This window comes from Caloenas nicobarica, chromosome 5, assembly GCF_036013445.1.
Source record: "Caloenas nicobarica isolate bCalNic1 chromosome 5, bCalNic1.hap1, whole genome shotgun sequence".
Taxonomy (NCBI): domain Eukaryota; kingdom Metazoa; phylum Chordata; class Aves; order Columbiformes; family Columbidae; genus Caloenas; species Caloenas nicobarica.
In genome coordinates this window covers 67,270,904-67,296,518 of record NC_088249.1, presented here as the reverse complement: position 1 = coordinate 67,296,518, position 25,615 = coordinate 67,270,904, and the positions used below count along the sequence as shown (strand labels likewise).

Below are 25,615 nucleotides of genomic sequence, written 5' to 3'. Positions count from 1 at the left end.
TGTCACCTCTTTCTTCTTGTGAGTGGAGTATCTACAACACCAGGCCAAGAGAATTAAACCTCTCTGCCCAATTTAATTAACGTCTTCCCCTGGGATAGTCATTGGAACATCCCGGAAACTGAATTTTGTCTCATTCCAATTTATTCTCTGTCTCTTCCTTCTTAAAAAGAAAAAATACAATGCTGCAGTATTGTCCCATCATGCATTTGTAGATGTGCAGCATCCCAGTCACCCAAAGCTGATGGCTCCACCACCACCAGCAGACGTGGGTGATGTTACTGAGCCTCTCAAACTCAACACAGACAAGATCCAAACCAAACAACCTTCTGGGAAACTTCAGCACCTACACCTGTAAAAAAGCATCTCTCTGTGAAGCGAGGGCTTAGTCAAGACGGACGCTGCCAGCAGTGAAGGCACCACGGGGCAAACCACACCGACCCTCCAGGTGCCACCAGCCTGGAGAAGGACTTGCCCCACCATTTGCCCTCGTTCTACCACCCCGACCCCACTTACCCGGGTGCGTAGGAGGCCTTGGGCTCTGATTTGATTGCAGGGACCACGTTGTTTAGGCAGTGGCCACCAAGGTAGCCCTTGGGCACCACCATGCCATTGTTGTTGTTGCAGTTGAGGTGGGCGCCGTAGGCGGGTCCGCAAGGGTTGGCCAGAAGAGGTCCATGCCGGACCGGGAGCTGGTTGCCCGGGGGCGGAAGGTGGAGGGAACCGCTGGGAGAGGGGTTGGTCACATTGGCGACAGAGCTGGCGAGAGGCGCATTGATGGGGGTCGAGCTGGAGGGCTGGGGGTGCGCGGGGACGTCAGGGAAACAGCTGGGAGAGAGAAGGGGACAACCTCAGCAGAGGGACAGCGAGACGGTACGTTCTGCCCACCCTTCCCAGCCATGCAGTGACAGGGATGGAGTCACCCAGGTGCTCTGGGACACCCAGAAAATAGAAAACCAGGCAGCATCGTGGTGGCAGCGCAGGAGCGTACAGGTCCCACCTGGGCTGGTGGCACTGATGCAACCCCAAGGGTGTAAAATCCACTGTAAAGCCCAGGAGTGCCCAGGACACCAAGCCAAAGCTCGTGAGGACACCAGGATCTGCTCGCCCTGCTCCAGCTGACACGCCAGCACAGCGAAGCCACTTTGTCACGTCAGCCCCAAAGGTCCTGCTCCCACCCTGTGTCCCCCATCACCGGGGCTGCTCCCGCTGGCTTTGCCAGCACTGGTGTACACAGGGAGACCTTCCCTTCTCCACGCTTGGGTTGTGCTGGGATTTAACCTTTCACACCGAGCTCCCACTGCTGGCTTTATCATTGCTCAAATGAAGGAGAAGTCTTCTGCGGTGTCCTCAGGGAGGGGAAAGAGGGGACACGAGAGACCAGGGAAATTCAAAGGCAAGGAGCCAGGAAGAAGAACTGGAAATGAGTAAGAGAGCAAAGAGCAATAGAGCAGGACTCCAGTAGGGACAGAGGCACAGTGATTGCTAAACAATTCCTCAAACTGCAGGGCTGGAAACTGCTCAGTATCTCTGCACAGAAAACAACAGCGAATGCTGTTCCTGCTGCGGAGCAAGGGGAGCACTTACATATCTGGCGAGTCCTCCTTGCTGATGTACTCTTCCAGGATGCTGGTGTCGATGTTCGATGGTTCCAGAGCTCCATTAATGTCGTGGCCTGCGAGGGGAGAGGAGGTGGAAGCGTGAGCCGTGAGAAGGACACGAAAGGTCTTTGCTTTGCAGGTCAGAAACACAACCGGACCTTTGCAGAGTCAATAAAACTGATCTGAGAAGATCTGCAGATCCTTCAGTTTAAGGACCTCCATCTGTCCGTGCCCACTCCAGGGTACGTCCAGGGCAGTGCTGGAGTCACCGTCCCTGGAGGGTTGAACAGACGGAGATGAGGTTCTCAGGGACGTGGGGCAGTGCCGGGCTGGGTTAATGGTTGGACTCGACGATCTCGAGGGGCTTTTCCAACCCAAATGATTCTATGATTCTATCCACATCTCAGTGTAAAACCAGACAGAGATGGGGTGTGTGGGACAAGCCAGGGTGGTGACACCACCCGGGGAGCTGGACGTGCCGGTGGGGTTTGTCTACAGCCATTTTCAGGCCAGGCTCTGGCTGTGGGACACGGGGCCTTCCCAGGGCCAGGCTCAGGACATGTGGGAGAAGGGAGAACATGGGTTAGGCCTGAGCTCTGCAAGACACGGCTCCACACAGCACCAGAGCCAGGTCTTGCCCAGCCAACCCCAACAACTTGGTGCTGACGGGGCCGGCAAGAGCTTTGCCAGCAAAACCATAAGAGCCGCCGGCCTCGCCGGGGAGGTTTGCGGGCCAGAGGAGAAGGAAAGATGGTTTCCATCCCTTTGGACCCTTGTCTCGGCTTTGCAGAACACACTGGAATTTCTCCACTGCTGCCACGAACAGCTCTGGATCAGCTCCCGACCCCGCAGGAGGCTTCTCCATCTCGTCTCCTCCACAGAGAAGCCGTGGACATCCCTCTCCTTTCTCCCGGCCTGCTCCTCCTCCTCCCCTCTCCTGTTCTGGGGAAGCTGGGCTGGGTTTTGTTGACAGAAAGCGCTTTCTTTATCTGTCTCTCTCAAGTGGGAGTCTGCAGCCTTCTGGGGTCGGTGCCAGCCCTCGGTGCCAAAGACACTGCCAAGAAAAGTGGAAGAGAAAACCCAGCTCCCCCCCAGCTCAGATAACGAAGCCGGCCCTTCCTGAAAGCCCCACGTTAATGCACCACGACGACGTGCCCCTTGTCCAGGAGAAGACCCTGACCCCCACCTCCCCCTGCAGATCACGGCCCAGGTAAAGGTCAAGCACCGAACCGCAAAAAACCCCCAAACGGGGGATTTCAGCCCAGCCCGGGACCGATTGCGGCTCTCTCTTTTGCAAATCCCTTTCATACCAAGGGAAGCAAATCGTCAGACATAAATCCAGCCAGGAATTCTGCCAAACGGACGGGGGGTGTGTGTGTATGTGTGTGTGTGTGCACAGGGGGGATCTCTCCCTTAGTAACCCTGGAGAAAAGGGAAAATACCCGGGTAGCGTTTCCCGTGCGAGATTCCTAACCCTTTGTGCACCACACAAAGCCCGGGGACCTGGGGACAAGGAGGTGACGCTGTCCCACACAAACCACGCATCGTGGCGAGAAGAGGACAGGGCAGGTAGGGCCTGTGAGGTCCCCAGTTGTGCGGGCACCTTGCTTACAGAATCGTTTTGGGTGGAAAAGACCCTCAAGATCATCAAGTCCAACCATTAACCCAAGCCTGGCACTAAGCCATGTCCCTGAGAACCTCACGTATGGAGTTGCAGACCCCAGGTCAGCACAGGGGGACACCTCTGTGACAGCCACATCTTCTCCTGAAGCTGCAGTGATGTGGTAGTGACCACGGCGTTGTCCAGCCTGGAGTTACGGTTGACTGGAAGAGCTCCCATGGGTGCTGGTGTCCCTCGCTCATCCCTCTGCCATAGCCTGCTCCTGACACTTCGCCATTGCTCTACAAGAAGCTGCTCCTTGGCCACTGCCACCCTCAACATCAGCCAAAACCCTTCTGCCGGGGGGTGAGGACTCCTCGCTCTTGGCCAAAGAGTCCGCACGATAAATCACACAACAACTTTGGCAAACACCCACCACAAAAACGGTCAGAAAACTCGTCTTCATCTCAAGTTCCAGGGTGGGGACCCAGGTTCAAAGAAGAAAAAAAAGAAAAAAAACAACCAGGCACTTTACCAATTTTGCTGCCTTTCCACAAACTACTGAGCCTGGCCATGAAAGGTCTGAAGATGTCTCTGGGGTCTCAAGATGTTGCACCCCACTGGGTTTCCCTCACACCTCCAATCTCCCGCAGCTTCTCCACGGCAGAAGAGGAGCCCAGGACCTACCCAGAAAGGCCCTCGAATCCAGCGGTGTGCTGTAATTTCCTATTTCTTTGCTACCTCGTCTTAAAAGGCACCTTCAGGAGCCCTCAGCTGAGACCCGGGGTGAGATAAGCGCCGTGACGTGAGAGCTGCATCAGCTGCCGTGGGGCTGAGACGCGATAACAGCCGCGCCGGGTCCGGCTGCGCGTGTGCCCGCTAAAAATCAAAATATTTTCCTCTGCTTGGGGACAGAGGCACCTGCAGCAGCTACAATAAGCCGGGGGTGTCAGGGCTGCGGGTCCCGCTGGCAAACCTGCACGAGGAACGTCCCACCGCCTGTAGCTCTTACCACAAGCCAGCTTAGGTGATTAATTAAAAAGCTAATACTTCTCCATAGAGTCACGAGCTCCTAACGACACTAACAAGGCGCCCTCCCCCTCCAAAGGGGGGATCAGGAGGGAGCAGGACGGCACCGCGGAGGGACCCTGGGGAGCTGGACGTTCGTACAGCTCTGAACGAGATGGGTTCCCAGCGAAACGGAGGAGCTCGGGGAAGCTGCTGCTCTTTCACAGCTCCTTCAATTGGTGCTGCTGCGAAGAAACCCCCAAACCCGCCAGGTCCCCGTGTCCCATCCTCCTCTTGCCCCCGTGTCGCCACCCACACCATGTCACCCCTCCACCCGCTCCACGTTCCAAGCCCTCCCTCGCAAAAGGCTCGAGGAGATCCCCCCAAAAGTGAACTTTGCCCGAAGAACGAGACGTTAAACCCTTGGCACCCTCCTCGTGAGCAGAGCCGGGTGAGCGGAGGCCCCCGTACGTGTGAGAATGTCAGGAATCCCAATGTTTGGACTGGTTTTCTCTGCCTTCCCCAAACCTCCCAACACCGTCGACATCCAAACGGAGATGCTTCCCGTGCCGCCGTCTCCTCCCTGCCCCAGCTCCACCAGCTTGTCCCTCCTGGGGACGCCCTCTCGGCTCGGGAACCTGCTCCCTGTCCTGTTTTTAGGTGCTCCGGCACATCCCACTGCCCAGAGATGGGCACGTGGCCCTCAAAGAGTTAACAGCATCCGGCCCCCGCGGGTCGTCATATTTACAGGTCTGAGAGATTAAACCCAGAATTTACCTCGAGTGATAGGCTGATAAGTTTATGGTATTTCTATTTATAACAGTCCCTCCCCCCCAACTATTCTTGCTCTGTTGCTTGTCTTATAATCACCCCTAATCCTGCCTGGGTCACCCGGGGGTGGGAGGAAGGGAGCGAGCTGGAGAACTTCATCCCGGGCTCTGCTAACGAGAACCAGATGTGGGAACCTGGAGATGACAATGAGGTCAACCATCTTCAGGGGCTGGGGAACATCAGCGAGGGGTGGGGGGACACCAGTGACCAGGAGGAGGAGAAGAAGCTGTGCCAAGCCCGGAGCATCCCCGTGGCACTAAAGCCACATACCAAGGGGGTGAATCTTTTTTCGGGGGGGTTTGCAGACCTGAATTACAAATGAAGCCCCATTAAGGTAAAGGAAAAGCCGTAGACCTTGCCAAGCCTGCATGCCACACATCTGCATCCCCTGCCTGGGTCCCAAAACAGGTACAAGCGACGTCTCCACCACGGGCTGCTCCGAAAGTCTGGTCTTTTCTCCAAAAAAACGTGCCTGAAGTGCAGCAGATGCCTAGTGCTGTCCCACATTCACTTCAGACAGGACAAGGAGAGCTGCGGCAGCACTGCGGCGGCCACATCTCCATCCCCGCTGCCAGCGCAGCAGGGTTGGGGACAGGCATCTGCAATCCCACGGCTTTCACAGAATCACAGAATCATTTTGGTTGGAAAAGCACCTCAAGATCATCAAGTCCAACCGTCACCCCCCCCAGCACTGCCCCATGTCCCTGAGAACCTCATGTCCGTCTGTCCAACCCCTCCAGGATGGTGACTCCAGCACTGCCCTGGGCAGCCTGTTCCAATGCCCCACAGCCCTTTGGGGAAGAAATTGTTCCCCAGATCCAACCTAAAACCAAGCCCTGGGCAGTGCTGGGAACACAGCACAGCCAGGAGAGGGAGCAGCCTGCGGGAAGGTGCCACCGGCCCTTTGCTGTGACGTCCTTGACCTCCAGAAGGGCCGGGTCCATTGCTCTGCTGCCGCCAAACCTTCCCCTGAAGCCCGGTGTGAAGTCCCGGTGTGAAGGGCAGGCGCTGGCTCGCGTCCCTGGCAGGTCGGAGAGCCGTCAGACGCGGCACAACGGAGAGAAAAGGCTCGTGGATGTGGCGCTGGTGGTTGGAGCATCCCGGAGAGCCCGTAGCATTTGGGATGGTCCTTCAGCTCATCGCTGCAACCACCTGCCCCAGGATCTCCACTTGGTGCCTTCCCTATATGAAGCACATTAGGGCAGGGTGCTTATGGGGAAACTGAGGCACGGAGCACCCCGGTGACAAAACCACAGGTTAATAACAAAATATCCAGCGGGTCCGTGGAACAGGAGACCCCAGAAGCTCCTGGGTGATGGTCCCACACGTCAGGGTGTGGTGCCCCCTCTCCCAGCAGCTCTCGGGGATGCGCCGGAGCGCGTTCTCGCGGCTGAGAGCGCGGGGTTGTGCAACCGCGCTGCCGCATCGGCACATTCCCCGGGGCCTGGCGCTGCTCAGCACCCTCTGCTGCGTCCTGCCCTGTTTATCCTCCTGTCCTGGCGGATTGGCTGCCGGCACGAGGAATCTGTGCCACAGCTCGCTAACCAAACACCGGCTAAGCCCGGGGAGCTGTGGGGTCAACGCTCGGCTCCAGACCTGCTTCTCCAGCAGCAGGAGCTCTCCCAGAAAGCAGATAAATGCATCTTCATGGGTAAAATTCATCCACTGTAGCTCCAGGATTCATGAGAAGGGGAGCAGGGACAGCACTGACTTCAGCCTGTTCCCACCAGACATGTCCCTCATCCCTTGTTCCGGGTCTTGCAGCTGGTCCCCAGCTGTGGAAGAAGCTCCCCTGGAAGCTGATCCGTGAATGACAAACCATCCCTTAACCTCAGAAGTGCTAATGGTTATTCTGGAAATAATCTCCCTCCAAAGGCCATAGGACAATTCCTCGCTACCTATGAACAACACTGGGGGCTACAAATGAAAGGTGATGGAGCGGGACATGACAAAACCCCGTCCCTGCCCAGACCCCGTCTGCCAGCCGGGGAGAGCCAGCTCCTTGCCCTAAGGGACAGCGGGACAGTGTCCCCATCAGTCCTGGGCTGCCCAGAGGGTACGAAGGGCTGGAAACGATGGCGACCCCGCAGCCCCTGCCTCCCCCCAGATACCAGCCCAGCATTCTTCCTTAATTAACACTCTTTATTACCTGACTGTAACGATAACCAGTCACTCCCGGCAGAAGTGGCTCCTGTAACCCGAGTGGGACGCCAAAGCCAGATCACTCCCCCGTCTCCCCCAAAGTGCTTTCGGGACCACCCCTGAGCTCCACCGGCTGGTTACTCGCTCCTAAATGCCGTCGCATTAGGACACCCTTCTCCTGCGCGCATGCAAACACGACACGTTCCCCCTCCCGTCACCAAAGGCAGGACTGTCCCAGCCAACACAGAGGTGCAGCCACCACCCCGCGTGCCGTCCTGGGGACATGCCCATGGCCAAGGACAGTCCTGCCCCTCCAGAGCAATGGGGCAGCCCCTGCCTCTTCCGTTCAGCCCCTGCCTCTTCTGTTCAGCCCCTGCCTCTTCTGCTCAGCCCCTGCCTCTTCCGTTCAGCCCCTGCATCCCCTGTTCATGCTGGAGCAGAAAACCCAAGACCTAAAGTCACCCCAGAAACACGGTCAAGGCCAAGCTCTGGGAGCCCATGGGACAAGTTCCTGGGGAAAACACCAAACCCAGGGCTAAGGAGACGGGGGTTTGTGAGAAGTTGTGCATTACCCAGAACGTGTGGGCTCCAAAGAGCTTAATCTGCGTGTCATGTATTTGAAACAATGAATGAAGCAATTGAGACGGGCTTTGAACACAGACACTCACGCCCCTTCCCCACGGAGAGCCCAGGGCTGTACCCAGCCCGGCTGTACCCGTCCCCCCGGCCCTGGCAGCTCTCGGGGAGCTCCCAGACGACACCCCTGCTCCCACATTCACCCCACCGCAAACCTCTTGCTGCCGAGAGGGGAAACCATCCCACGCCAGCTCGGGTGGGACGCAGAGAACGGCGTGCGTCAGGAACGGAGATACAGGACGGGTGGGATTTAGCCAAGACCCCACATTTACCATAGCGAGTAAAAAGCGTTATGGGGTCTTCAGTGGCCAGGAAGACTCTGGAGAAACAACCTGAACGGTGAACCAGTGCCAGCAGTAAAACACTCAGAGTAACGAGCTGCAGCGGTACAAGGTACAACCAAACCATCGCCAGAGTCCACAGCCCCATCCCCAGCAGCATCTCCACGTCCTCTGGAAAGCTCCTGCTGCTCTCACACAGGCCCACAACTCCTGAACTAAGAAGCAGAGAAGAATATATCTGACAAAAGCACCTTTGGATAAGCTGGGAAGTGTCTGTAAACCATTTAACGTGCCCACAGCAACCCTTGCTCCCATAGCTGGTGCGCGGTGTTGCTACTCCTGACGTATGAGCAAGAAGGGGCTGTGAGCTGGTGCATACACCCTGTGTAGGTGTATATAGAGAGATAACACCTTCTCTCCACCTCCCAGGCCTCAAGGAGGACGGGGCATGTGGTGAAAGAATCCCGAGAGGGAATCATCCCGCTGGGCCATGGCAGGACATGGGCACGTCCCTCGGGCGGCCCCGCAGGACAAGGCGGGCGGCTCCATGCAGAAGGGATGACCGAGCCCCGTCCTCCCTCCCAAACCTTCCCAAACCCTCCTCTCGCCTCTCCCTCCTTCCTGCTTCCCTCATCCCTTCCCTCCCCGAGCCATTATCCCTCCGGACCCTCCTGGACCCCTTTCTCCTTTCGGCTTCTCCGCCCGTGTCCCAGCATCTCATCCGCCCTTGCCAGCTGTGAACCTTGGCGTGGATGGAGCCATTGTCCTCCGGGCACGGGGGCCGAGGAGGAGGAGGGGAAGGTGTGAGAGGGGACACAGTGGAACGTTTGTGCGTGTCCCCGCAGCCTGTCAATGCCCCGCTTGTCCATTCATGCCCGAAAGATGGCCAGAACAGCAGCACCCACACAAGCGTCGCCATTTGGCGGGGCGCAAGGTTCGCCCCGTTTGTTCGGAGCCCGCAGAGGCCAAAGATGCCGCCGTTATCTCCCATCTCTCTGCTGAGGGTGTTGATGGGCTGGTAGAGGGGACAACAGGACCAGAAAAGGTCACTTCATCAGGTGACAGGGAGGTAGCGCTGCCTCGTGCGGCTCTGCCACCCTCACACCTCCATTCCCCATCCTGGGAGGAAAATAGGAACGGGGAGAGAGTTTTCCAGGCAACCTCCAGATCCCTTCTGCTGAGGTTCCTACACACTGGTGGCAGAACAGAACCACGTCCCCAGCTCCTCCGGCAGTGCCCTGAACGGGATCCCAGCACAGCGGCCACCCCGCTTCACCTGGCTGTAGTTGAACTGGAGAGTACAAAAGAAGACGTAAGTCAATGCTTCTGCTCTCTGCAGCCCGCTGACTCTACCTGGATTGCAAGTTTTGGGGAAGATCGCAGGAGTGATCTGTTTCTATAGGGTCACACCTATGTGCACGAGCTCACCATGGTGGCGGTGAAAGCCCAGCGCAGCTCTTTTCCCTCTCAGGATAAACTCTCTTCAGTGCGAATTATCACCAGAGCATATCAGCAATATAAGGAAAAAGTAATAATATTTATTACCAGCTACATACTAGCATGGAGCAGACTATGACCCTGCTGCCCACAGCCTCGCCGTGCTTGGCGGAGACCAAGAGAGGCAATAAAGCCTTGGAGAGGCAACGGGACTTGACGAGGCTGATGGCGGAGCAATGTCACACATGTCACAGAGAGCCCAGGGACACCGACCTCGCTGCAGGGACACCAGGCTCCCGGAACAGCTCTTGGGAAACTTGGAGATCCAGGAGGCCGCTTTCAGCCCAATTCTGACGACGTACACACCACAAACACGGGGAACTGGGGACCTGGACCTGAGCTGCTTCTCCTGGAAACCCCCCGGCACAAAACAATCCCTAGGCAGGAGGATTAATAATCAAACAGCAAGAGAATACAAGCCCACAGGCAGCCAAGCATCGCCTGGAACACCACGTCCAGATCGGGCGTCTCGTTCCTCCCTTTAACCGGGAGGCAACAAGGTCTCTCCTGTCCGCTCTGGCCAAGCTCCAGAGCAGGGCGAGCGCGAGGGCAGAGCGATTTATCGCGATGGGACGCGTGCCCGGGATCGGGGAAGGGCCAGCGCTGCTTTTGTGCAACCAGCGCCGATGTTTCACAAGCAGGACCGTCAGGTCGTCGGGCTCTACCTTCTTCTCACATGTGCGACCACACGGCGCTTGTTTTTCAGTGCTATGTTTGCTCCAGAACGGACTCCTGCAAAAATCACGATGGGCGCCAAGAGCTTCTTCCGTGGCTGGGTTTCCTCCGCCATCGTCTGCCTCTGCAACACGTGCGGGACAAACCGCCCGAGACCCAGCGTCGCTTCCGGGGATCGGAGAGCAGAACAACATCACCAAGTGCAGTCGACCAGCCGGGCACACAGGTACAGCAGACGCTATTTCTCTCCGATTTCATCCATTTTAAGACAATGCCAAGCATTATATTGCCCAAATCATGCAGACTGCAGGATTTTACTCAGGGTAAGGCACCAAACCCAGAGTTTCTCTCTGCAGAGGACGCACCCTTTGTACAGATGCGATTCTGAATTAGGCTTCAGCTGATTAATTGATCTCCCATGGAGGGGCCAGACTAATTCTCAGCCTTCAGTTCCTCATCTAAGTTTGCATGACATATCTCCAAGCCCTTATCTACCCGGTGAAGAGCCCTCTGTTCCTAGAAACCTGCTTTTAACAAGGCTTTTTTGGGCTAGCTCAGTCACCTTCTTCACACTTTGCCTTTTCCTGAGTTAAGCTAAACTAAGCTTCTCTCGCCACCCACAATAAATAACAAGTAAAGATGCAAATAAAATAATTATTAAAAAAGAAATCCTCAGCGATTACTACCATGCTGGCTATTTCCTATAGGTTTTCATACTGAAACTGAGGTTTGCTTTTTTTTTAAAAAGAACGTGTTGTTTGCATTTTGGCACTAACTGTGAGCTGTCTCCTGCTCTGGCACATAGTTCCCGCACCAGGGGTTTAGCAAACAGCCGGTAGACAACACAAATCAGATCTCGAATGTGCCGCTTGGATCCCGTCCACCCCGCCGGGTGTTCTGGGTCTCACTTCAAAGCAGCGCGATGTCCGGAGTGGCACGAACCATGGGGGACGGTGCCCGGCTCCAGGACGCCGCGTGGGGAGGAGAGGATGAGGAGGTCACCGGGGCTCGGGGAGGAGGAAGGCACTGACCGCACACGTTCCCGCTGGCGGAACGGCTCCTCGGGCTCTCGACACGCAGAACGAGTCATCTCCATGTATTAGACAAGCAGAGGCAAGTCCCGGGACTAAAATAAGGGTGAGATGTGCCCACCGTGAGATAAACCGCACGGCGGCACCGCCTGAGCTGCGAGCGCAGAAGCATGAGGGGTGGATGATGATGGGTAAGATCTTAAGATCTTCTCACCCAGGACTGAGCACAGAAGAGACATGAGGAAGGTCAGGGACCTGCGAACTAAAGCCAGAGCCTTCTCCTGGTACCTGGCCTGAGCAGATGTCTGGGAGCCATAAAACGTGCTGAGTTGGAAGGGACCCACGAGGATCATCGAGTCCAACTCAGGACAACCCCAAAATTCACACCATATGTCTGAGGGTGTTGTCCAAACACTCCTTGAACACTGCCAGGCTCCTCCCTGGGGAGCCTGTTCCAATGTCCAGCACCCTCTGGGTGAAGAACCTTCTGATGTCCAACCTGAGCCTCCCCCGGCACATCCTCCCGAGATCACACGCTGCTGCTGCTGTTCGAAGGCACCTGCTGGGCGAAGCCGTGTGCAGGTCCCGAGCGAGCAAATCCGTCCCGCTGCCAGCCTCGACTGTGACAAAGAGCCGAGTTATGAGTGAGGAGGCGAGGAAATTACACAAATTGGATGAGTCATTAGATCAACAGATTAAAAAACCTCTTAGAGCCTTCTGTCCAGGCCAGCACAAGGTCATTCATCCCCAGCTCACTCCTTGGGCTCTGTCCTGTGTGGCTGAGGCTTCCGTCACTTCTATTTGGGGGATGATGCTGCAGCCCCACACTCCTCCAAGCCCGACCTAAATGCTCCCTTTCTTATCTCCGCTCACCACCAGTGTCCCTGGTGATGAAACAGCACCAGGATTTCCCAGCTGGGCCATTCAGCATCTTCGAACCACAACCAGCTCCTCCAGCCCCGACCACCATCAGCCTGACATTATCCGTCCCCTGTGACTGTCCCCAAGCTATCACTTCCCATCACCTCCCCAGCATCTGTCTCGCTTCCCTTTGCATCTCTATGTTTGGAATTATTTTCCTTCAGATGCACCTTGTTTTGCTTTCCCCCAAAACAAGGGCAATGGCTCCAGCTGGGCTGAACCCCCAGCAGTTCAGAAATGGAGCAGAAAATCTGACCTTCCTGTAAAAATCCGCTTTTTCATCTTTTCCACTCAACGCTTGTGGTACCAGCAGCATCTTTAAATTGATAAATGCACGTGTTATCGAGGGGTCTCTGTAACAACACACCCTGAGCTCTGCTGGGCTGGACGTCAATCCAAATATCAGCCTTGAATTTCTCCCGCGGATTTCACTAAATGCCGAACAACATTGCGAATAGAAACTACACCTGCATGGAACGGAGAGGGAAAACCTGAGAGAGACCAAACACCATCAGAGCTGAAATCCAGCTGTTCATGTCGAGACAGCAAAGAGCAGAGGGGTTTCCAGCAGAGACCCTGGCCAAAGTTATTCAGCATTTTGTATTGCTGTTCTCCACTGGCAAAGTTTGAAGGGGGCACATGGACTGGTGGGATGGCAATAAAGGAAAAAAACCACATTCATTCTAACAGAGCGTCTTGGATCACCTGGTAAGTGACAGCAATCGCTCTGCTGCCTAATAACATGGAAATATCGGAGAGACTTTGGAAAAGGTCGAAATAACACTGGTGGGGATGCACAAGAAGCTTTACAGAAGTCCCAACACAACCCAAGGCAGCAGACAGAGTCTCCACAGGTACGAGAAGCTCAGGTAGGAAAACCAAAGTTTCTCAGCACAGAAAACCCCTCACTGTTCAACTGCCCTTCAGCTTCTCTGCATCATTACGGACAAAGGTTTCGGAAGTAACTTAGTGATTGGAGTTGACCTCTTGAGCCATTCTCCACAGGGCTGGAGTTGACTTCTTGCGCCATTCTCCATAGAGTTGGAGTTGACCTCTTGGGCCATTCTCCATAGGGTTGGAGTTGACCTCTTGGGTCATTCTCCATAGAGTTGGAGTTGACTTCTTGGGCCATTCTCCATATGGCTGGAGTTGACCTCTTGGGCCATTCTCCATAGGGTTGGAGTTGACCTCCTGGGTTATTCTCCATAGGGTTGGAATTGACCTCCTGGGTCATTCTCAGAAAAGAGCACACAGAGCTGAAGATCCGCTTTAAGGTTCCTTCCAACTAAACCATTCTATGATTCTATGAAGAAGTTGCCCCGCACAACACAAAACTTTCTTTTTGAGAGATCTGTATTGAGACCAGCCAGTGACATCCCTGTGCTAATTGACCTGTAGGCTGTGCTCTTGTTGGAAACTCAGAAACAAAATTTCTGTCAATCTGCGCTAACTCCCTTTGACTTCTCCAGTCCCTCTGAGAAGTTCTCAGCCCATGCAGGTTCTCAGGGCTGAGCCAAGGGCAAAGACTGACCAGTTCTCTCCCAGTTCAACAGGACACGTCCTTTCATTTAAAAGCCCCAAACCAGAGCTGGGGGGTTTTGCTTGGTTGAGGTTGTTTTGGTTGATTGGGTGGGTTTTTTTTACAAATGAAACACACACACAAAACCAAATGAAGCTCCACAGTTCTCCTGGCAAAAGCTAGAATGTTAACCTCAATCTCATCAATAAATTCTCTGTGGCAGTAAAATAAAACATCAAACCTGTTATTCCTCCATGGTTTCTGCATTGCTCAGAGCTGTTATATGGACCAGGCAAGACGATCCAATAGTTCCTTCTAACCTGAAGCTCAGTTAAGTGACTTTATTTTAAGAAAGGATATTTTCAAAGCAGGGAAAACCAGGTCTCCTGCTGCCAGTCCCAAGAGGTTCGGAGCTCAGTCCTGCTGCAATGCAACCAGCAGTGAGGACAAACATCTTAACAACACGAGACCTCCCAACAGCTCATGGACACAAAGCCTCTGGATTTACTGAGCGCTATAATGTTTGCAAAACAGCAAAAAAACCCACTTAACGCATCTCTCTTGCATTGACAAAAGCCCTAAACCAACAAAACCCACCCTGACCCATTTAAACAACAGGTTGATCAAAGCAGCAACATCTACACAAAACTTGGCGTCTAGCTCTGCAAAACCAGAGAACTCCACAAGTCTCCTTCAGGCTGGAACTATCCCCAGGGAGCAACCTGAACTCCTACAACTCCTAAACCTCCTAAAACTCCTAAAGCTTTTCCCCTTTTCGCTTGCTAACATTGATCGTCCACCAGCTGATCAACCCGCATCTGAAAACACAAACCACAAAACACATCAGACCAACTTTCTCCATCCCATTCCCACCATCTAGTTCTCAAAGCTCCCTCTCAGTGGGGTTTGGTTTCCAAAACTGCAGAGAAAAAGGTTTAAACCAAAAAAACCCAGTAAATCCCACTACTTGTCTCCTTCAGAGAGCCAACAGAAAGCATTCAGCCTACACATCATGTTCTCCTGACAAGGAATTGCTTCCAACTTCTCTCTCTGGGCTGTGAAGCCCGTTCCCAGGCTGCAAGGTCCCCACGCTGCTGTTCCTTGTGTCCCTTCAGCCCTCCAACGCCAATGAGACGTGTTTTGAAACATCAATTATCAGTACACGTTCCACTATGCTGCGTGTGACAACTTTTCATCATCCACCTCTCCATTCCAACCCCCCTTTCCAAGGACTGAATTAAAACCGGAGGGAGGGAAGATGGACAGAAATTCTCCTACTCCCGTCCCCAGAACTTCTCATTGACCCAAGACTTTTGTTTGGATGGGACATCATCAGCAAAAAAAAAAAAAAAAAAACCCAACAAAAAAAGTTTCTGCTCTTACAAGGAGCAGAACATTGATTCTGTATAGGGTGTTTCACAAAGATGGACCCAATTTCCAAGCAGTGTAAATTGAAATTGGGTCCATCTTTGTGAAACACTCTGTTTTATCAGCAAGCAGCCAACAATGAAATGGCTCGATGGCCCTTAGAGTGCTCAGTTTTCAAGCTTTTGCTTTACTTAAGCAGGTGTTTCATTTCCAATAAAGCCAAAGCGCACTTTTTAGTGCTTTATTGAATCAATGTCCATAACCATTGCTTGTCACAACAGAAGAGATAAGCCAAGATCAAACGAGCTGATAAGTTCTTGGGTTTATCTCTGTTTATCTCGATTTCCAGCAGTCAGCTGTCATCAGCACACGGGATTAAAAGTCATAAACTATAGTTGTCAATTAATAAGTATTGTCAGACACAAACTAAGGGAATCTTCATATTCCAGATGAAATTGAGTGTATTCTCTATATTACATCCACTTCTCAAGGGTGCAAGCCAGAGCAGCTCAGCACAGTCTGTGGGCCTTGACACCAAAGCAGAGAGAAAACTCACAGGAATTGGGGCTCCAGCTCTTTTGGAACCCCCACCCGTGCCTTCCACAAACCCTGCCCCATGCCCACCCCCTCCCCACCAATTATTATCTTCTTCTCCTTGGGTAAGAAAAGCAGATTTGTCACTGCGAGCATCCCAAGATAACACCTGCCTGCAACGCCGGGGTGATGGCAATAGACTCTATTAAAAAAAACCCATCATTTGGTTCCAGCAAAAATTGCTTTCATTCCTGTTTTTAAAAGTCAGAGATCTCCCCAAAGCCAGCCTGCGGCTCGTGGCATCGCTTACGCATTTCTGGTCCCACCCCACGGCGCTCCTGTCCGTTCGGTCCCTGTTCACACCACACGCTGCTCCGCGATCACAGCCCCGCTTGGTTGCTTTTTCTCTCTTCCTACTGATGCGGTTTGCAATGACTTAGGGCATAGTTCAGCACATCTCCTCCGATACGCTGCAAACAAACGATGGGAGCAGCTGAAGGAAAGAAGATTGGATAGAGCAAAAGGCATGGGGAAGAGCGGGGGAAAAAAAAGAAAACGTAGGATAAGCCCAGAGAGGCTCAGAAAATTTTAAGCACTGCAGAGACTGATGCCAGCTTTCCTGTGACTGGTCTGTCACAGCAACTGGGATGTGAAAGAGAAACATCCAGCAAAATCCGCAAGCGTTTGCCCTCCTTCCACAACGAATCCGGTATCTCGGCTGCGTGGCCAGGGCTGGTCGCTCTCCCCGATCTCCCTCTCGCCATTTTGAGTAACCACATCCAAGCGGACCAAGTTCAGCGAGGTAAGTGGTGGAACCCTGAGGATCACGTTACATTTTCCTCTGGGAAGGAAGCGTTTCATTCAAACGTGCCTTGAATGCACTTCCATGCGTGCTGGAAGATGGCGGGGAGCACAAGGTTGACCGGAGTGTCCATCTCCACCGCCTCACACAGAAGATGTCCCCTGTCCCTGCTGATGTCCCCTGTCCCTGCTGATGTCCCCTGTCCCTGCTGCGTGGGGCAAATGGTGCCAGCGGGAGAACGTCTGGAGGATGAGGAGGGGTGTGGGAATCATAGAGTCCAGGGATGGTTGGGGTTGAAGGGACCTCTGTAGATCCCCCAGCCCAGCCCTGCTCACGCAGGGTCACCAGAGCAGATCGCACAGGATCCCAGGTGGGTTTTGAATGTCTCCAGAGCAGGAGACTCCACAGCCGCTCTGGGCAGCCTGGGCCAGGCTCTGGCACCTCCCAGCAAAGTTTCTCCTCATGTTCAGACGGAGCCTCCTGTGTCTCAGTCTGTGCCCGTGGCCCCTCACCCTGGCGCTGGGCACCGCTGAACAGTCTGCTCCATCCTCTGACACCCACCCTGAGATATTGATCCCATTGATCAGATCCCTCTCAGCCTCTCTTCTCCAGCTCAACAGCCCCAGCTCTCTCAGCCTTTCCTCAATAAGAAAGATACTCCAGACCCCTCAGCATCTTTGTTTCCCTCCGCTGGAACCCCTATAAGGGCACCTATCCATGAAACCAAAGGTGGAAGCCACCAGAGAGCCAAGTGTGGTGTCCAAAGCCTCTACTTGTCAGAGCACCCCATGTCCCTACAGAGCAGTGTCCTCCCTTGTCCTGCTGATCTGACACGGTCTCATCCCTCCCTGTCCATCCCTAGATCTGGTACATGCCTGGGAAGCACCGGGCAGGCCCTGGTGGGGGTTCTGTCTCCTAAAGGATGTCACCCCATGAGCTGGCGCACGGGAGGGGCATTGGCCAAACACCACATTGGGCCCAAAAGCCACCAGCCTGTTCCTGTTTGTGTCCCCAGCCCCAGCTGCTGCCCCGTCCCTTGGCACCGCACACGTTAGTTAATCATTCCTCAGGCACCGGGGTTCTTATCAGAGAGTGCAAAGTCCAAGCCCAACCAGCAACACTACTAGAAAGAGGTGAAGGGGGTTGCTCTGCAAAGCTCCACCAGGGAAGTCCCCAGGGACGTGGGACATCGAGCCATGGCCTAGGACCCTGTCTGGGCAGCAGAGAGGAAGGACAGACACCTCCAGCACTGCCCAGGGACGGACACACAGCCTGGCACCGCTCCTGGCTCCGGATCGCTCAGGTCATGTCCCAGCAGGAGGAATCCACAAGGTTCCTGACTAGAAGAGGCCACGTACAGCAGGGTTCCATCCCTCTTCCTTCTTTAAAAGGTCTCTTCTGGCTTTATTTCTCACTAAGTGACCATAGGTGGAGAAGGAGACGAAAGCAGAGAGAAGCCCATTGAGCTATGATAGGAGAGAGCAACTTCCCCGCAACGTCCCTGCTCATGGCAGGGGTTGGACAAGATGACCTTTGAAGGTCACTTCCAACCCAAACTGTTCCGTGATTCTACGATTCCCTACGCGCCACTTGGGCAGGTGGCACTTCTCGAGGCCAACCATGCCCAGGAACCAAGTCATCCCAAGTTATTGTCCAGCTGGGGTGACTCTGACCCCAGCCCTAGTGAAGCCTCCAGCAGACAAGGGTGAGGGAACAGAGGGAAACCCTGCCCATCCAGCACCCAAAAAGGCTCTTCCTCGGCCAGAGTTTCTTCCCCACGTCCCCGCAGGCGGCGGCTCTTGCGCAAGCCGGGCGCACGGAGCAGCGCGGGTCAGCCGGATATCTGAGTCACCGCCGTGCCCGTTTCCATCCCCCCGTCACACCTCCAGAAACAACACCCTCCGAATCCGCCCCGACGGCCACCTCTCCCCACTCCCTCCTCCGGGGCCGCGTCCAGGCATCGCTCGCAGGACAACGACCTGTGCAAGATACATTAACCAGAACACCAGCAAAATACCTCTTGACGGAGCCTTGGCGGGGGCGTGCACACCTCGCTCCTTCTGAATCACAACCCGGCCCTTATCAGACGTCTGAAGGGATCCACCCTCCTACTAACAGCTCTCTGGCTCTGCTTCATCTTCTGGATGTCTCCTGGCCTTTGTTCATGCAGGAAAAAAAGGAGTTTTGGGGAAAACTGGGGAGAAAAGGCAGATTGTTCTGCACAAGCCTGGGCCTGAGAAGCAGATCATAGAACAGAATCACAGAATCATTTTGGTCGGAAGAGAACCTCAAGGTCATCGAGTGCAACCGTTCCCCCAGCCCTGGCACTGCCCCATGTCCTGAGAACCTCATGTCCGTCTGTCCAACCCCTCCAGGGGCGGTGACTCCAGCACTGCCCTGGGCAGCCTGTTCCAATGCCCCGCAGCCCTTTCCACGAAGAAATGATTCCTAATAGCCAATCTAAACCTCCCCTGGCGCAACTTGAGGCCGTTTCCTCTGGTCCTATCACTTGCCCCTTGGTAGAACAGACCAACCCCCTCCATGCCACAACCGCCTTTCGGGCAGCTGTAGGTGGGGACAAGCGCTTTGGCTGAAGACTCTGGGAACCTCCGGCTGCTGGTCCTGCTGGGATGGAGGTGGCAGGGATGTCCCCTGGGCCGCGGCCGAGCGCTGCGGAGAGCTGGCGATGAGCTCAAGGGAAGGTTTTTCTCTCTTCCCCCCTCTGCTTCAGCCCCAGGATGGAGCTGGGCTCACCAGCATCCTCACGTTACCCGCTCTCCTGACGGCACGTGCTGACCAAGACAAGCTGGGCGGGCAGGAGAAGCCGGAGCCGGAGGGCAGAGCGAGGAGAACCGGCGAACGATCCCGCTGGAAAGAGAGACGGAGGGGAAGCAAAGCCGAGGCGTGCGAGGGCCGGGCCGGTCGGTGCCGTTACCTGCGCGGCTCCAGCGCGTCCTGAGCATGGTGGCCGCGGCGCCACGCTCCCGCCGCCGCCCCGCTGTCCCCGCCTGTCATGGCGCTGCCCGGCTCGGCTCGCCCGGCTCCCCGCGCTGCTGGCTGTTCTCAGCGAAGAGTGGGAGGTGCAGGGAGGAGGCCGGGAGGCTGCCGCGACCCGCCGGCATTTGGGGCTGCGAGGGGATTACCGGGAGGGACGGTCATGTGTTAGTGCTGTACCAGGTTCCCCAGGACCACTGTGTCACGGGCCGGCAAAGCGCTCCCACGCAAAGCCTCTTACGTCCCCCACCGCGCCAGCCGGGCCCCGCAGGGCCTGTCACCCCACAAAGCCACCGCGTCCCCGGCCCCGCTGCTCCCCAGAGCCGGGTTTGGGCACAAAGCACCCGCGGCCGAGATCACGTCGTGCTTTCCGCGCCGAGCCCGCGATTCTCCCAGCCTTTCCCCTCTGCCCTTACTCGTCCCACATCAAACAAAAACCGATCCTCCCTCCGGCGCAGCGTCGACTCCAAGGTGCATTCGGGGGACGCGGAGACTGAGCGCCAGACAGTCACTGGACGGGCAGAGGGGAACGGCAGCGGGAAGCCCAGCTCCCAAAAATCATAGAATCATTTCAGTTGGAAAAGACCCTCGGGATCATCAAGTCCAACCACAACCTAGCCTAACTCCAGCACTAAACCATGTCCCTAAGAAAAAGCCATTTTTTCCAGTAATTCAAAGGAACTAGATGCTGTGATCCGCTGCATTGCTGTGTCAAACCCAGGTGCCTAAAAACAGCCGTGGGGCCAGCTGTCCCGGTTTGTGTGCGTGGTTTCTGCCTCCAAAGCAGCCCCTGGTTTCTCTGGGACTCTTTTTCACAATCTCCTGCCTGGCAGAAACTGAACCTGTCCCCGTGGTCCAGGGAACCCCCGCGAGCTGTAACTCACAGGCGGGGTCACCAGCGCGACCAGAACCCCCCCAGCTCAGGGATGCTTCACCCACCGCGAGGTGCAAGACAAACCATTATTCCTCTTCCCTTAAGCTCACGGCTTCACTGGTTTACATCAGTCAAAGTTTTACCTGTTAAGTCTTTTTCCACTTGTTCCCATCCACCCCCAAGCCCTCCTGCAGACACACAGGACGCAGAGACGCGACCCTTGTGGCTCAGAGCAGCGGACGAGGTGCAGATCTGTGAGTCCTGGGCTCGGCTCTCCGCCTCAGCCCCAGCTTTTCATATTTCTTCACCCAAGAAAAATGGGGAAACAGCCCAGATCTCTTCCTGCAGGGCTGCGAAGCGGCGTTTCCTACTCACACACATAAAGTGCTCCACAATACACAATAAAAATCACCAAGCAAGTCATGAATACCACTAGCACATATATACGCACGCTCCTCTGGGCAAAAACACCCACTAATACAAACACACTCGCTGCCTGGCTGATAAAACACCCGGTGCTCGTTGCTCACTCCTGGCTCGGAGGCTCCTGCGACCCCCCCGGGCAGCACGGACAGACACACGGCCGCTGAAAAATTATATATATTAACCTCGGGGGACTCGCACGTCCTCCCTGAAATCTGGCCCTTTCTGTTTGACCAGCTCCTGCTTTTCCCAACTATGGCTCAACCCCAAACCCTCCAAACTTTCAGCGCTGGGAATTCTTTCTCCATTTCTCGCCCACTCCCCCGTCCCCCCAGCCCTGCTCTGCACATCTTTCCCCATATACATTCTTTAACAGCCTCTTATCTCATAAATTAGCCGAGAGAGAGCGGGATCCCGAATAGCTGAGCTCTGGCGTCACCGTTTCCCTTGCGCCAGGGGTAGGCAGGGAGGACGGGAAGGTTTCTAGCAGGATGCCAGCCAAGGGTCAGCCGCTTTCAACTCCCTGCTTTTCCTTTGATACAAAATACAAATGCTTTGGGTAAACACTCCCAAGACTATGGAAAGACCAGGCTGAGCTCCTGCGCCTCCGCGGCCAGAAGCCCCGGCATCCCACGCTTATGTCCCCGAGCGTTCCCAGCTCTCCGCCCGAGCTGGGCAGGATGGTGCTGAGCATCACAAAACACGTTTACCAGCCGTGCCAGCAGAAACCAGGACGACGACGATGTCCCTAACCCAGGACATGGCCACCTCAAGGACACTCCGAGGCCAGAGTGCCAGAGTCGCACTCGCAGCATCTTCATCCCCGGAGTGTGAAGTTATGTCATAGAACCATCACAGGCTGGGTTGAAGGGACATTGAAGCTGCCCCAGTGCCCCCCCAGCCCTGAGCAGGGACATCTGCACCAGCTCAGGTCGCTCAGAGCCCCGTCCAGCCCGGCCTGGGGTGTCTCCAGGGATGGTTCAGCCACCACCTCTCTGGGCAATTTATTCCAGTGTCTCACCACCCTCAATCTAAAAAATTTCTTCCTCGTGTCCAGCCTGAATCTCCCCTCCTTTAGTTTTTCCCCAGCCCCCTCCCAAACATCAAAGCGAAGCTTTTGATGAAATGACTTTTCACATCATTCTTCTGCTCCTCCGTCCCCGCGTGTCTCAGATCTCACTCTTAAGAGCAACCGGCTGCATTCCAGAGAAATAGGGAAATCCTGCCCGTGCACATGCGGAGAGCCCTCTTTATGAATACAAAAGTCCATTTCTCGCAGAGGAACAGGCAATCGGACCTGAGATTTTGGGAGCACTCGCTCTGCGGATGGGACCTGCTGCATTGTCGCTGTCGCCAGCCGCGCACCAGGATTTGGAATCAGCACAGACACCGACTGTTCCACAGCTCCGGCAGCACAGCCCCCCCTCCTCAAAAGTCTGCGAGAAGAGCCCAGTTAATCCTGGCCTGACACTTTGAAATACGGAGTGTTACACCGGGATTACTGGGGACCACGGCGGGGGTGCTTACGGCAGCCTGGGATCCCGCGCAAATCAGAAGAAAGCAAAGGAAAGGAAAGGGGATTCCCAAATTGTTTCTGGGTTTTCAGCCTGCAAGAAGAAATGCGCTTAGTGCAAAATCTCCACTTGGCAGGAAGATGATCTGTGAGAAGGGAAAATATTCCGCTATAAGAAAAAAATGAGGTTTAAAGATGAGGTCCCCCCCAGGAAGGAATCAGCGGACACCTTTGAAAGAAGTGATGGGGTAGTGAGGAATCAGTTCTACTGATGAATTTATTCCTGTAAATTAATAATCTTTAACAGATCTATTGTTCACCACTAGATTACACATCCAGAAACCATTAATTCTTCAGGACAGCGAGATTCCAGGGCAAATCCGACTCCGTGCTGCAAAGCCGGTGATTTAAGGCACCGACCTTCGCTTCCAAACAGCAGAGGATCAGTTTGGCCACGTACTCCTGCCCAGCGCCACGATTAACACGGGCGCTAAAGGAACGAACTCCGTTTCTTCCCTCACTGCATAAACCGAACTGAGTCGCGATCCTTCGCGGTCAAACTTTCTCGTCTTTCCCCCTCACCCTCAAACGCTGTGTTGAAACAGATGCTCTTCAATAGCGCCAAAGGGATGCGGCTGCCCTAACGAAACAAACGGCCACGTCGGGGCTCCACAGAAAAAGTGACGCTCAGGGAAGTTCTGTAAAGGAAGTTTTACAAGTAGGTAAATAGCAGGGGATAAGAAATATCCTTCAGCCCCAGTTTCCACGCTTATCACAGGGACTAGGTGGTTTTAATTCGAAAGAAAGGCAGAAAGAAGCAAAAAGATAAACATGCAAAGAAGGAAAAAGAAAGAATCCCAGCGCGGTTGAGCTTGGCAGGACTTCTTGAGATTGCAGGATCATAGAATAATCTTGTCACAGGTCATCTTGTCCAACCCCTTGTTCAAGCTGGATCACCCACAGCACCCAGAAATAACAGGACAGAAAAAGAAAGAAACCTTCCCCCCTGTAAAAGGATGCTCTGGGGAAGGGAGAAAAATTCCACTTCTACAGGAGAAGAGACAGAGTTGAAGTGTAACGCCTGTAAACAACGTCGGGGCTTTGAGCAAGTGCTGTGAGGACACCGGGGAGGTGCCGGGCGCCCAGAGGACAGGGGGTGGGTGGGACTGAGGAGGTTGGTCCACGAGAAACCCTAAAACCCACACGAGCCCCGCAAAGGCTGAGGAGAAGCCGTGTGGGAGCACACGCTGAGAGCCTGCGTGGCGAGGATGCTCGTCATAGAATCACAGAGTCATTTCCTCGCTAATCCTGGCGCTCCCGGGAACCCAGAACCACGGCTGGAACAAACAGGGGATGCCTCTGCCTCGGAAGAAGAGGAGATGCGGTGCTGAGGCATCGCTCCTGAGAACATCTTCTCCGTGTGGTGCATCTTCGCTCTCCTCCCCGGGTTAGAATCATCGAATGTCCTGAGTCGGAAGGGACCCACAAGGATCACGGAGTCCAACTCCTGTCCCTGCACAGGACAACCCCAAAATTCACACCACGTGTCTGAGGGCATTGTCTAAACGCTTCTCAAATATTGTCACGCTTGGGGCCGTGGCTACCTTAAATCCTTCCACCAGCCAAAGCGACAGAAGGGACAGAGTCCTCCCGCCCCAGAGCACGAGCACCGCGGATGGAGCCCGAGCTCCGGAGCTGACCCCTGCACGCAACCCGCTCCCCACGGTCCGCCCCAGCAGCCCCAGCTCTGCCACCAGCTCCGGGACCTGCTGATGGAACGGAACCTCGTCGGGACGGGCACGTTGCTCCCCCTTGATCGGCACGCCTGCGCCACACCAAGTAAAACCCCCGCCTGGCAAACAGCCCACCGGGGAACAAGGGGCACGCGGTGCAGGGCGCAGCACCAAAGGGAGAAACAAAGACAATGAGCGAGGAAGAGAAGCGACAACGGTCAACACGGAAGAGCGAAGCGTGCCAGCAGAGCCAGAGCGGGGAGAAGCAAGACCAAGCTGAGGAACAACAAAGGGCATCGGCGTCCCAACGCGTCCCCAGACATACAGCTCAGCCCGGCCACCAGCAGCCGTATTTCACCCCTGCCTGATTGCGAGGCCAAATCCTCTTTACAACCACTTTTCCAGCGTTGGTTTCAGTAAAAGCTGACTTTGGTTTGCAGCCATGGGAAGGAGACTGGGATCCACAGACATGCGGTGTCCCAAGGGCTCTGGCCTAGAGCTGCTGATGAGATGGGGGGTCCGCTGGATGCCACCAGAGTTGGATGTGCCATCTTCTGGAGCAAAGAGGAGCGTTTTCCCCACCAAAGCGTGGAGCCGTGAGCCTGTTCCCAACGCACTGTGCCCAGCAGCTATAGCTCAGGGGACGGGGACAGAGGCCACTGGTGCTGAGACGAGCAGAGAGGGACCAAGAGCATGGCCCTGTAGAACCACTTTGTTTGGAAAACACCCTCAAGATCAGCGAGTCCAACCACGACCTAACTCTAGCACTAACCCACGTCCCTGGGAACCTCATTGCTGTGTCTCTCCGACCCTTCCAGGGATAGCGACGTCTATGCCGGAGATAGAATCAGGAAGCTGTGCCCGGTCCAGGGGCCGGTGACGGCCACCCCGAGGTCCCGCTGGGGCGCACACAAGCGTCCGACGTCCCACACAACGCAACCCCAGCGCTCGCTTGGGATCCGCGGTGCCCGTGCGGGACGCACCCCGACCCCAACCCGGGCTCAGGGACCCCTGCGCGGCTGGACGAGGCGCTAGGGGCCACCTTAAGCCTGTCCTAGGTGGCGAAAAGGCTGCCATTAAATAGGACACCCCCCAACACGCGTTACCTTCAAAAAACCGCTGCAGAGCCTCCGTCTCGTCCACCACCTCCATAGCTGTGCCATGCACCGGCCGGGCTACCCCCGGTGCCCGCAGCGGGGCATCCCCCCGTTCCGATCCGGTGCGGTGCGGTGCGGTGCGGTCCGTGCCGGGGGGGCCCGTCCCGCCCCGCCGCTCAGCGCCCCCCCGCGCCCCGCCGGGCTCCCGGAGCCGCTCCCGGCGCCGAGCGCGGCCGCTCGCTGCCCATCGACGGAACCGAGCGCGGCCCCGAGCGCTCCGGCCGCTCCGCCCCGGCGCCGCTCCTCCCCCGCCTCCTCCTCTTCCTCCTCCTCCTCCTCCCGCCCCCGGGGCTCCCCTGGAATCCGGTACCTCCCCAAAAATCACTGTTTCCCCCCCCCCCAGCCTTTTGCAAGCCGCAGCGCTCCCAAACCCATCTATAACCCCCCCCCTCCCCAAATATCCTTCCAGCACGGGGGCTGGGGGAAGGGGAAACAGTTGTGTTTTCTTCCCCAGATGTGCCTACAATCAATAATAATG

General features: G+C 55.5%; 1 protein-coding gene across 1 annotated transcript in view; it reads right to left on the bottom strand.

The window, feature by feature from the left end:
- Positions 1–25,132, bottom strand: part of MYRF (myelin regulatory factor) — a 52,457-nt gene extending 27,325 nt beyond the window's left edge. Inside the window, exons 1-3 of the mRNA XM_065636903.1 lie at positions 25,087–25,132; positions 1,585–1,672; positions 514–825 (exon numbers count right to left, since the gene is read on the bottom strand). Coding sequence (XP_065492975.1) covers positions 514–825; positions 1,585–1,672; positions 25,087–25,132 — 446 coding nt within the window. The remainder of the gene's footprint in view (positions 1–513; positions 826–1,584; positions 1,673–25,086) is intronic.
- Positions 25,133–25,615: the final 483 nt, after the last annotated feature.